Source organism: Cyphomyrmex costatus, unplaced genomic scaffold (assembly GCF_001594065.2).
Source record: "Cyphomyrmex costatus isolate MS0001 unplaced genomic scaffold, Ccosl1.0 scaffold441, whole genome shotgun sequence".
Taxonomy (NCBI): domain Eukaryota; kingdom Metazoa; phylum Arthropoda; class Insecta; order Hymenoptera; family Formicidae; genus Cyphomyrmex; species Cyphomyrmex costatus.
This window is the reverse complement of record NW_017278652.1, coordinates 889215-902082: the sequence shown is the minus strand read 5'-3', so window position 1 is coordinate 902082 and position 12868 is coordinate 889215. Positions and strand designations below refer to the sequence as shown.

The following is a 12868-nucleotide window of genomic DNA, read 5'->3' as shown; positions in this document are numbered from 1 at the left end:
TTAAATTTAATTTTTTTAATTATTAATTTCTAAAATTATAAAAGTTAAATATACCTCCCAGGTCAAACAAATAATGAGCTATATTTGTTGTTACTATTAAACAAATTTATTACAATCAATAAAATTAGCGCAGAACGTTTCGACTTTACAAAGTCATCCTCAGCCGCAACAAAAATCCCAATCAAATTAAACCGTTTACATGTCACAGACGCAAAAACAAATAAAAATTATAAAACATTGTAAATTCTCTAATAAATATAAAATACATCCTCACAGTCGCAAACTTTCATGAAACAATACAAACAAATTCATGAAAGTTTGCGACTGTGAGGATGTATTTTATATTTATTAGAGAATTTACAATGTTTTATAATTTTTATTTGTTTTTGCGTCTGTGACATGTAAACGGTTTAATTTGATTGGGATTTTTGTTGAGGCTGAGGATGACTTTGTAAAGTCGAAACGTTCTGCGCTAATTTTATCGATTGTAATAAATTTGTTTAATAGTAACAACAAATATAGCTCATTATTTGTTTGACCTGGGAGGTATATTTAACTTTTATAATTTTTGATTTTATATGAGCTGATAATATTTATTAATTAATTTCTAAATTTTGTATATCATTAATTATTATTAATACTTATATTTATATTAATTACATTATCTACTACTATAATAAATACACGTGTATATTTAAATATAAATACAAATATATAATATATTCATATATATTGCATACATTATATTTAAATTTTATATTATTGATATTAACTTATATATATTTTAATTCATGTAATATATTATACACTATATATATACAAATATATACATAAGTAAATCATTATGTGTATAAGTATAAATATACACAGTATAAATATACACAATCATATCTATATTGACCAATCACATATAATTTTTAACATATTTACAGCGAAAAATATATTTATATTTGTACAAATTTTCATCACATAATAAGGAGGTAATAACGAGGATCTAATGCTTCAGATTAAAATAATTTTATGCAAATAAAATTCTGATACAAATTTGAATTGTAATTAAAATTGAAGTTATAATTAAAGGAAATAATGAAAATTCGAAAAAAAACTAAATAAAAATATTATTAAAATAAATAGATATTTATAAAAGAATTATTTTATTACGTACTTGATTCATATATAGGGTGTTTAATAATTACGTCTTCTAGGCTAATTGAACGGATTAAACTGTACAGAAAAGTTCTTTATCATTGTATAATTTTTGGAATAATTAAGAGAAATTAATTAACAAAGATCTATGAATTAGAAAATATTCGCCCAAATCAACAGCGTAAGTGCGCGCGTTAAAAAATTCAGGTTATGATTATTATGTGCGCGGAGAGATGTTGAAAAAAGCGCGTTTCTAGCAACTATAAATTATAAGTAATATTAAGCTGCCGTTAAATCGCGCGGATATATGCTGCAGATTCTTATTAAATATTTCCTTAATAATTATTAAGAAAAGCAGAAAATAATACAAAACTTTTCTACTCAGTTTTATCCAGCTCTACTTACTATAAACATTTTTTAGTGTTACATTATCTTATTGTTACATTTATTATTAGTTACATATTTACTATCGAAAAATTATTATTATTATTTATTTTTGTATTACAGTTAAAGTTAACTTTAGTGAATGTATAAACTTATTAGTTAATGTATACATTGAATGCAGCAGACTATAGTAAATATATCTATTTATTGTGAATTAATATTTTATAACATATATGTATGTAAATCTTTCGTTGACATGTTAATTTTATAAAATTACAAAAAATAAAATCGGAATTACATGTATTAGTTATTTAAACGAATTGCATTGAAACATTGCATGTTTTACAAATACTGCAAATTTATTTTGCGAAACAAATATTTATTTAATTAAATATATTTCTAAATATATTACAAATGAATTTTTAAGTGTTTTCTTCTTTAGCCTGCTATTTTTATCTTACCAGAATGTTAATTTTTGTTGTTTTTATAATGTTATACCTCCTTATTATGTGTGTAGTTCATAAGAATAACTTTATTATCAAATGTATTGTTTTTTGCAGGTACATGATAATGACCCGATAAAACCCGAATTATATATCTTCATATTTCATCGTGAAAACGGAGCCTGCAACAATTGAAAAGTTAGTAATTTAGAGAATTTCATGTTTCAATTATAAATTACATAAATTATTAAAATCATACGTACATTAAATACATGACATATTTATATATGTACATATAGTATATCAACACTTGAGAGATATATTAAACAAATAATATATATAATAAAATATAAAAAATATTTCTTTATCAAAATTTTGACAAAGAAAGTCTGACAAATAAATATATCAGAAGTATATGTAAGAATATGTATATACTTTTATGTGTATGTATTTTTTATACTTATATATTTTTATACATATATGTATGTGTGTATGTAATATAAATAAAGAAAAATTACTTGACAACTGAGTGAAGGAAATTAAACTGATATAAAGAAAGAAAAAGAATTAAAATATTTGCGATAAATAATTAATATTAGATCTTATTGGATTTAAATAATCTTTCTTGAAACAATTGATACAATTGGAAGTCGCCGGATTCATATACGATAAGTGACAAATTTGCTAATTTTAGTAATATTGAATATGAACTGGAATTACGCCTTCTCTTCGATTTTTACGCTTAAGATATTGCTATATATTTGTTCTCTTATATGGACTTTGAATGTTTGCTGTTTTGCCTATTAAATAAGAACTTCCAATTTTATTTGACTATTCCAATACATTCAACTGCAATATCTAATTAAATGAAGACGGCGTTAATTAATAATAAATTTTATTCTGTAGACATATGTTTTTTTAAAATATTTTTGTGAACATTGATAATGACCCGATCGGTGTCGAAACGTCTGTTGATAATTGTTTTTATTATTTTGTAATGTTTATTAATTTAAATTAAAGTGTTATTGTTTTAAATGTCAACATTTGGCTCTTGGCCCTTTGTTTATTTCTTATGTTTTATTATTTTTATCAGTATAATTTTTTATGTATTTATCACATTCGGCCAAAAATTATAATTGTTACAGACTAAGTTAAAAATGTATCCGTAATTAGAAAACATTATTTATAAACGGAATATTGTAAAAGAGGTTAAGCTATTCATCAAGAATCGTATTCTGCAATAAAACCCATTAGATAAGACAAAACGAATTCGGGCCTAAACGATTCCATTGTTCCGTCGCATTAATATGCTAATTCAATTATCCGCCTCGTTAACAGCGCGACGGTTTTGCCGACAGCTAGCTTAAAAACTGTCAGATAAGACTGAATCAATTAGAGAGCGATTTCCATTTTTTTTACTAATTGATTCGAAAAAACAAACACAAAAAAATTCTCATCGGTCTTCCAAACGGTTATGTTGCGTCTAATAATTGTCATTTAAATTTCATTAAACCGAGCAGTTTAATGGAACCTGTATAACTACACAAAAATGATCTATAATTTTGATATTCATTAAATCTAAAACTTTGATGAACAAAATTTGACTTGATTTGGACATTACCACTAGAGTAATCGTATTCTTATACGTTTTCAATTTTGATGTTCTTAATTTTAAATTTTACTTATTTGTATTGAGAAGGATCTTAACCATAGGTCGAAACGTATATGTTTTTGTATGATTCCGAATGAATTGTTAAAAATACACACTTATAACTAGTAGTTCATATCGGCAATCTTTGTTTTTATTTTCTTGATTTATTCTACTGAGCCTTTTGATTATCTTAATGAACACAAACATTACATGCAAATTACTTTTTGAGATATATTTCTTCTAATTTTTCTTTCCTTTCTTTAACAGACTGAAAATTCTAGATTAATATTTTTAATCTAACAATCTGTATATAAGAAATTTCACAAAGAAAAATAGTATTTCGCTGTAAAGAAACAGAATCACATAGCAATTGGATAAATAGATTGTGCTATGTTCCTTGTAATAAATTATTTTAATATTAAGGACAGTTCACAGTGAAATCTTTTTTTATTTTCACAATATTTTAAAGTACTTCAAATTAATTGAAATTGTAAATATACGCATAAATAAAGCATAATTTAAAAAATATATGATTTCATTAATTTTTTACCGAATTATATCTATGAAACCAATCAGGATCCGACGTAGATGGCCCAGATTGTGTCAGTGCTTCAAGCGAGTGCATCGATGATGAAGATGGTGATGGGTTGGTATCACAATTGTTGACGGATTTATCGCTTCCTGTACCTTCGGATGTCGAGGGCAACACCAGATGGGAATGGAGACTGTTAGTTCCTAATGTATGATGGCTGGTCGAGAAGAACGGGTTCAGGTGATGCTGCGCCAATGTCGAATTACCAACTGCCGGTGCCATCGAGTAAAGTTGATACAAGCTATTGACGTCCAAAGACGCGTTGTTGTTGCCATCAGCCGAAACCATTGACGTGGACAACATATCTGGGTCTCTGAACTTAAAACGGAGAGTCCTGTGATACGGATAATTATAGGGCTGCAGTGTATGAGATATGATCGAAGGATTGACGATCGGCGCACCATAAACAGGCGAGATAGGAAAACTAGTGCGATGTGTCGGAGGTAAGCCCATGGCATATTGATTTGCCATTGGTACTGTTTTGACCTTTCTTCGAGGCCGATACTTGTAATCCGGATGATCCCTTAGGAGCTGAAGACGCAGACGCTTCGATTTCTCGATGTAAGGAACTTTATCTTCGTCGGTGAGCTTCTTCCACATTACACCGAGCATCTTCGAAATCTCTGAATTGTGCATCTTTGGATTCTCTTGGGAAATCAACTTCCGTTTGTCACGTGCCCACACCATGAACGCGTTCATAGGCCTCTTAATGTGTTTCTCTTGTTGCGCAAGTGTCTGTTGCTCGACATTATTCGCGTTTCTAATGTTAACTTCAGGTGGCATTACATTAGAAAACGAATGATACATTGAGTGCAAAGACGGTGAGTTTATGTCGACTCCGTAGTTCAAATCTGCGTCCGAGTTTGAATTGACTAAGACTGGATTGTACGGTATTTGTTCCTGATCTAAACTAAGCATCTTTATCAACATAAATCCTTCATAACCTTTGGACGATTCGTTCAAACGATTGTTTACAAATTTAACATACACACACTTAACGAATGTAAACGATTACGGATTGATACGCGGATAATATACCGTGAGATTCATAAATTCGTTGGATATTTTACTGCACAAACTAATAGTTTTCGTTTGATTATGAAATTCTTTCACTTCACGTTCGCGCACTTTTTGGCTAACTAATTTTATAACTTACGAAAAATATTGTCTCTTTGCTTGCTAAGTAAAAATTTTTTTGAAATATTTGCATGCGTTCCATTTGTGTCACGAAAAAAAAATCACAGATTAATATCGTCTATTTTTTCTATATATATATTGCACATTTTTGCAGAAAAAATCTTCTTGATTCTTCTTGATTACTTCACGAATGTGATGCTTCTTCTTCTTCTAACTTTTTCACTTAGATTTTTTAAATCTAAGAACACAAGAGTTATATTATCAAGATGCCTTAGATTTTTGTTGACTATAATATAAAACAATGTTTTTTCACTAAAGATTATTAGAAACCAGTAATAGATAGATCTTTTAAGAGACTATTATTCTACCACCAAGTCACTGATCGAACGTTGCACACCTTCCTTGTGTCTGCTTATCTGTCTCTGTACTTCGTTCGTTCTTATTCTGAGTTCGGTTGGCTTAATACCAGCCCAGCGTTTACACTAGTGCTGCTTTGGGCTCTTGACAGCTGACTCATTGTGCTGCCACTGTCCTTCTCGGGACTCTCTCTTCCTTCTCCGTCGTGTTCGTTACAAACCCCACACGCGACTACGTTTATGGGCGTAGCTTTCCTGGTCCTGTTCGAAGGTCGACCGGTTAATCCGTCGACCACCCATCGACCGGCCCCTTGTGCACCATTGGTCGTCAGGTCTCAGTTTTCGTGTAACTCCGCTGCTCTTCGTCCCACTTCGTCGTACTCTGTCACCCTACTTTGCAGCCTGCGACGGAGCGGGCCACTTCGACGGGATATATCGCGCGGGCTGCAATTATTATTATCGATTACCTCGATAGGACGAAGTACAAATAGCGCATAGTACACCGGCCGTTATTGACTGGCTTCGTTCGAGGACTGTCGCAACCGCGGGGCTACGTCGCACAATAATTGCGATAAAATGGGAACGAAAGATCAGATAAAGATTTTCATATTTTTTTTTGTCTCTGGGGATATGCACGCTTCGTGTAATCTCACATACAAGTTCGTTCGATTTTAACAATGAAATGCAATCTTGCTAAAATCGTCGTTTGCACTTTACTGAGAGAAATGTTTTGTATGAATAATCAAAATTTTACTGATGCAAAAAACTATTTGTTATTATGTCGATATTAAAATTCGAATTTTTTTACTCTAAGTGAATTGATAATTTAATTATTCAAAACCATTTTGTATGATTTTTAGAATTTTCTCTCACTTTTTACAGTATGGAATTATGTTGGTGTTTTTAAACTTCTCTAGTAGCGTATCATGAGTATATAGATTTTGATTGATTGATTGATTACTGATCGTTCTGAAAAAATGGCTGTCATCATGATGTGGTAATTGAGAAATTGCATGAAACTGATGATCTCTAATTATCCTCACTTTATACACAAGTAAACATCAAATCTCTCTTGCGAGAAGACAACGTCATCTCTGAGAGATCTGCGAAACATACTTTACTCTACCGTGATAGATTATTTTATTGAAATTACAAAAAGGAAATTAATTACTTGCAATCCAATTTTATATTATTCTTTATAAAATATGAAAACCAAACAAAATTGTTCTGTTAAATAAAAAAGTTTACCAAATTTTACTCCTTTAGTAAAACAAATGTTATATATTTTGCTATTTTCACATAAAACTGATCAAAGAAAATCGGTCATTTATAAATATTCTCTTTTTGTTACCATTACCATAACTTTCCTTTAAGGTTTGTTCGCGTCGCATGCTCCAATATGCTCTAACATGCTCCAAATAGCTCATCCAAGCTATTTGGAGCATGCTAGAGCATATTGGAGCCAAGTGAGCTAGTCAATTAAATTTGCGTCCTAAATTTTGGTCTTACTGCACATCCCTCAATTCTCTCTCTCTCTTTCTCTCTCTCTCTCTCTCTCTCTCTCTCTCTCACACACACACACACACACACACACACACATCAGAATAGTCAGCTAACCAATCAGGATTCTTTTGGTCCAACCGTGCATTTCTTAAGTTGTCTCACCTATTTTCTTCATCGTGGACTATTACGTTATAGACTTATTGGCAGAGAGGGAGAAAGAAGTGGGGATGAAATTCTCAAAGATGAACTTCACCATGAACTCGATCTCAAGACGTCTTCACAGTGTGAAAGTGTCTTTGCAGAAGAATCGTTTTTTTCCGACAACTTTGAAGTAACCTCGAAAAATTTGTGATTGATATATAAAAATTTCAAGTATAGTATTAACATAATACTAAATTTTTAACATACTTGAGCGTTAATTTAACAAAGTGTTATTATGTTATTTCAATATTGTGTATTAATTTGATATTTTTTAGCATTAAAATAGTGAGTAAGTGAACAAATAAATTAATAGAATAAGGGGTTTCAAGAAATTTAATTCTAAAATAAATGAATAAAAAATTAATTAATTGTATAAGTACACGTTATAATTATGGTTATTATAACATATCTACAATTACAGTTATAAGTTATAAGTACCAAACATTTTTCTGTCAGTACGTCTAAATTTAACATGTTATGAATGTTAATTTTATTGAAGAAATATGTTTCCAAATTGTGCCAGTGTTACATTTTTGTATTTAATTTTACATAATATATGTCTCGATTTATGTTAAAATAAATTTAACACAAATTTTCCGTGCATATAAGTAATTGGCGAGTGCAAATTTTAAAATATTCTGTGTAAAGTAGGAATCATATCTATAATATATACTTATATTTATTATTCTAATTATTATATGTAGTTGTTTCTTATTTTGCAGAAAAAGAAGTTTTGAATGAAAATTTTTGAAGTGATATTACCACAAGTTTTTAACAATGTGTAGATAATTCTTAGTCTGAGATTTTCTAGTAAATATTAATAATGATAAATGTTAAACGATATTAATTTCAAAGTTCTTCAATGTATAAGTAAAATAAATTTATAAAGTGATGTGTTAAAGCGATATTTATGTAATTTTATAGGTTTACATTACCGAACATAAAATGATCGAATAAACGTTTGGTGTTTTTCTTATCGTGCAACCCCTTTACGCCGTCTTTTCGTTGTCGACGAGTAATCAATCGGGAGTCTACACTTCAGAACGAGTTTCGACCCTATTTAGCTTACGTACACACGCTCACATACGTATGTAGAAAGAGAAAGAGAGAGAGAGGAGAGGAGAGGAGAGTTGAGAAGAGGAGAGGAGAGGAGAGGAGGAGAGGAGAGCGACAGCTTCTGTGAAACAATGCCAGGCGAAATCTGACGGTTACCCTCCTATGGGAAATCTGCGGGTACAATGCAAAAAATCCTCTCGACGACAGGGCACTTGGATTAGAATGAAAAGCGGCGAAAGGAGAGAGCGCCTGTTCCCTTTTCGCAATCTCGAATCGCCCTCCGTCCTGACCCATCCTCTCTCGCCTTCCTGGTTCCCGGAGGACATTCAGCGATGCAAACGAATAGACGCAATAGTTCGCTTCTCTTTCTCGGCAGTATTAGTTGTTTCGTGCATTCTCTATTACGATTGCTTTTCGATGTCTTTTCGCCGCCGCAATCAAATACTTTTCTCTCCTCTATATAGTGAAAGAATATTATTTATTTTAATAAATTTCGACATTGATGGTCTTATATTAAAAATTGTATATATTACCTGATATTGTGTTATAACACTTGTTTAATGAAAATTACTTTGTACAAGTAAATATGCGTAGAGCATACATGAAATTAAACAACGGAAAAAATATAATTTAATTATTTGATTTATAAGAAAATGAGGTCTCCTGATTCTATTAATACTCTACATATGAGATATAATATTTGTATAATTTTGTGCTCATAAGTCAAGTTAATCGTATATTCATCATTATTTAATTTGAATAATCTAATCATGAAGCACACACAAATTCATTTTAGCAAATACTGTCAAATCAAGAAAATAATTCATTTTAATAGAAAGCAATGAAATTATAATGTAAAATTATTTTATGAAATAGCAGATTTGCTTTTATAAGAATCACTGTCGCGAAATATATCTCGAAAACATCCGTCACTTTATCATCGATCTCGGCACGATTGGACGAAAAAAAATCTAGGAAAGCAAGTACGTCAGCTAATAATTTATTATCTCGCCGGGGGTGCGCCACCCCGAAAAACAAAACCCACCCTCGTCGCGGCGTCGACAAAAGGTGGCGGAAGGAAAAACGAGGAGCACGTCTCTTCCGTCGCGGAAAAAATCCGGCGACGTGGTCGCCATTCCGTCGGCCTCTCCGCGAATACCCCGTGCGTACAGATACACATATACGTGTATGTACATATACATCCGCGTGTACACACATTCTTGCTCGCATGCAGTCGGGTGCAAATTGGTATTGAAAAATCTCGAAGTCAATTAAAACTCGAGGCACAAAGGATTCGGCGAGACAAAATACCAATTATCTCATGTCCTCGCCGTCGTCCACCCCCATCCCCCCGTTCCCTTCTTTCCCTGCCCGGTCGACGAAGAGGTGGAGGGGGAGGAGGAGGAGGACCAGGCGGAGAACGAAGAGGAGAGAGGGGAGACTCTTTCCCTTGCAAGAACTCAATTCCATTAGGCATTGAAGTGAGTAAAACGAGGATGGGCATCTATATAACGCACTCGCATCTCGCTTATCTACCTAATAAAGGTTTCTCTCCCCCAACCCCTCAGGCTTCTTCTACTCCTGCGGCACCCCCACAGTATAAAGCGTGCCCGTGAGGTGTCTGCAAGACAATCCCTTGGGATGACAATGCTTATCCCACGTATGAATGCTTCCTAGGTAATTTAAGTATATCCCGCCCAATATTGTTCTCCTTTCTCTTTCTCGTGGGTCTTCATTCGTGCTCGTCCATGAAAATTCGTTGTCCTCGCATTAATGATCGCTCTTAGATTTTATTCTAAATTGAAATCCAGAGGATTCTCGAGCAGTGATACAAAACCCGAGTGTCCCATTTAATGAATATTTAACGCATTTGAAAATTATCTATTGATGCGAAATGTTAATTTTCTCACTTTATATCTTATGGCTCCTGTTCACTCATTGTTATTATTTCAGCTTATAACGTCACAAGCGAGAAAATATACAATACAAATTCTTGCAAAATATATTAACGTGGAAATATGTTTATTTATCATATATCTAAAAATTAATGTATATCCAAAAATAAATGAGCTATGGATGTTAAATAATTAATATATGTATAAAAACAAATATGACTTAATTTTCCTTCAAAACAAGATGTTTTTTTATACATCTTAGAAGTCTATTCTCTAAATTTCTTGGAGTAAAATCACATTTCAAAAAAGTTAATAAAGCATTGGCATTATTGAAAAAGATTGAAAAATTTGCACTCTCTTGAATAAAATTGATAGATTTCTATTTAATTTCTTTTGAAGTGAGATTTCACACTTTTGGAGTAAGATTTATTCTAAAAAGAAGTGAGATCTTTTTCTTTGGAGTGAATCTCACTTCAGAGAAGAAAGAGAGTAAACGTCTGCCACTCTTATTTAAATGCAAATTTACTCTTTTTCAATAATGGCAGTATTTTAATTTTTTTGAAATTTTACTCGAAGAAATTTAAAAAGTATTCTATTGATTATAAATTGTTTTATTGAAAAATATTTCTATAATTCTCCTATAATATTTTTACAATTTTTCTATAAATATGTTTTATTAATATTTCTATAATATTTAAAAATAATTTGTAAGCATTTTTGTTGTATGTATTTTTGCTACTGATGTCATTATCTTAGGTGGTGAGTGAACAGGAGTTTTAATAAGGTATGTACGATTTCATGTACATTCAATATTTGAATAAATTTCTTAAGATTAAAGATTTTGTTTCAAAATCCAGGATTTTATTATGTCAATTCAAGACATGTTTAATGATTCAGAATAATTATTACAATCTTACGCGAAAGGCAATAAAAATCCGATGATTTGGCTTAGATGGCAATTAGAATACAGCTAATTAATAATCCCGGCTTGATGATGTAACGTCTTTTCCATACAAGCGGAGCGTGTAATTCGGGTGTGCGGGGGATTATTCACGCAACGTTCCTGACATTGATCCTACAAATTAAGTTGGTTGCTCGACCGACGAAACGAGATGTTAAACCGGCAGGAACTGCTAGAAGCTTTATCCTGCAAGCTCTCAGCAGGTGAAGCGCCGCGTTTGGCTGATTATTATGGGCGATCGCGAAGATGCGTGAAAGCAAATAGATAAAGCTCCATTCCCACTAACATTCTCTTGAGAGGTTATTAATGTATATATAATTCCGAGGTACTAAAATTTCACTATTGTAAAAGAAATTTAAAGGTTACCGAGACTAATTGTAAGTATTTTTGAATATTTAAAAAATTTGCAAACGGATAAAAAATTGTGGAAGTCTTTACTAATCTGAAATATTCCGGTAATTTAATAAATCGTAATTATCTTAATTGTAATATTGTCTGATTTACATCCATTATTTGTAATTCAATAAACTTCCGTTTTTATAAAATTAAAGAAGAATTACATAATAGATATATTTTTTAAATATTGTTACAATTAATTCAAATTATGTGCCTTTGCGCTCGCTTGTTGGGAACGCAGCTTAACAGGGTGCTATATAGGGAGAGTAAGGGCACGGGTTCAAGAGAGCCCGTGCGAGATCACGGGTGCGCAATGGAGAGGGGGAGGGAAGGAAGGGGGAGGGAGCGTAGGAGAGAAATCCGGATCCATCGCGGTGCCACGTCGCCACCCCCGAAGAGCACGCACGAACGCGTTGCGTAATTAGCGACTGCCTCCCCGGTTTCGTAGATGGGTGGGTTATATCCAGCAACACGATGGAAATCGAACGAAGAGAGAGAAAGAGGACGGAAGGGGGTGGACAGAGGGAGGGAAGCGGAAAGGGTCGACCAAGTGCAACCCTAGAATCCGTTCGTGCGACTTGCGCTGAAATCCGCCGCGTGCACACAGTAGGCACACGTGCACGTGTACGATCTACGGGGTGTTTCTTCTGTAAGAGCCAAACGGAAGTTTTGGAAATCCGAAGGGTGAGCTCGAGACAACGTAGCCGATTAGATCCCCAAGATTCGGTTTCACCGGAACGCGAATGATTGAAGTTTAAACCTAACGCGACCGCTCGACTCGACGCGCTTTTTTTTCTTTTCGAAAGCTGTTCGAGAAAATGAAAAAAGAAAAAAAGCGAAAAATGGATCCGGGTTTTGCGAATCAGCGGTGCAGCATTCAGATCATCTTCGACGGAAACTAAGCGATAACGTCATTAATACGTGCAAAACAACTATTATCTGAAAATGTCACTCGACAATCCTTAGAAAGCTTCGTAAAGATTTGGTGAGCGCGCATTTCAGTTTAAGGACGGATTAGTTGCCGATTTGATTTCTCCGAGGGTGGAGAAGGAGTTTTGGTCGAATTATGCGGCTCGTGGCGTCGACACTAATCCTTTTGAAAACACCCTGTATAAAGGGAGAGGGCGGGGGAGGGAGAGGGGGGGGG

General features: G+C 32.8%; 1 protein-coding gene across 1 annotated transcript; it reads right to left on the bottom strand.

Moving 5' to 3' along the window:
* Nucleotides 1–2033: 2033 nt before the first annotated feature.
* Nucleotides 2034–5134, bottom strand: LOC108777504 (transcription factor Sox-14). The gene is made up of 2 exons (XM_018544416.1): nt 4175–5134; nt 2034–2155 (listed from the first exon to the last, which is right to left on the bottom strand). The coding sequence occupies exons 1-2, from the start codon at nt 5132–5134 to the stop codon at nt 2138–2140; spliced, it is 978 nt and encodes a 325-aa protein (XP_018399918.1). The 3' UTR covers nt 2034–2137.
* Between the last annotated feature and the right edge of the window lie 7734 nt (nt 5135–12868).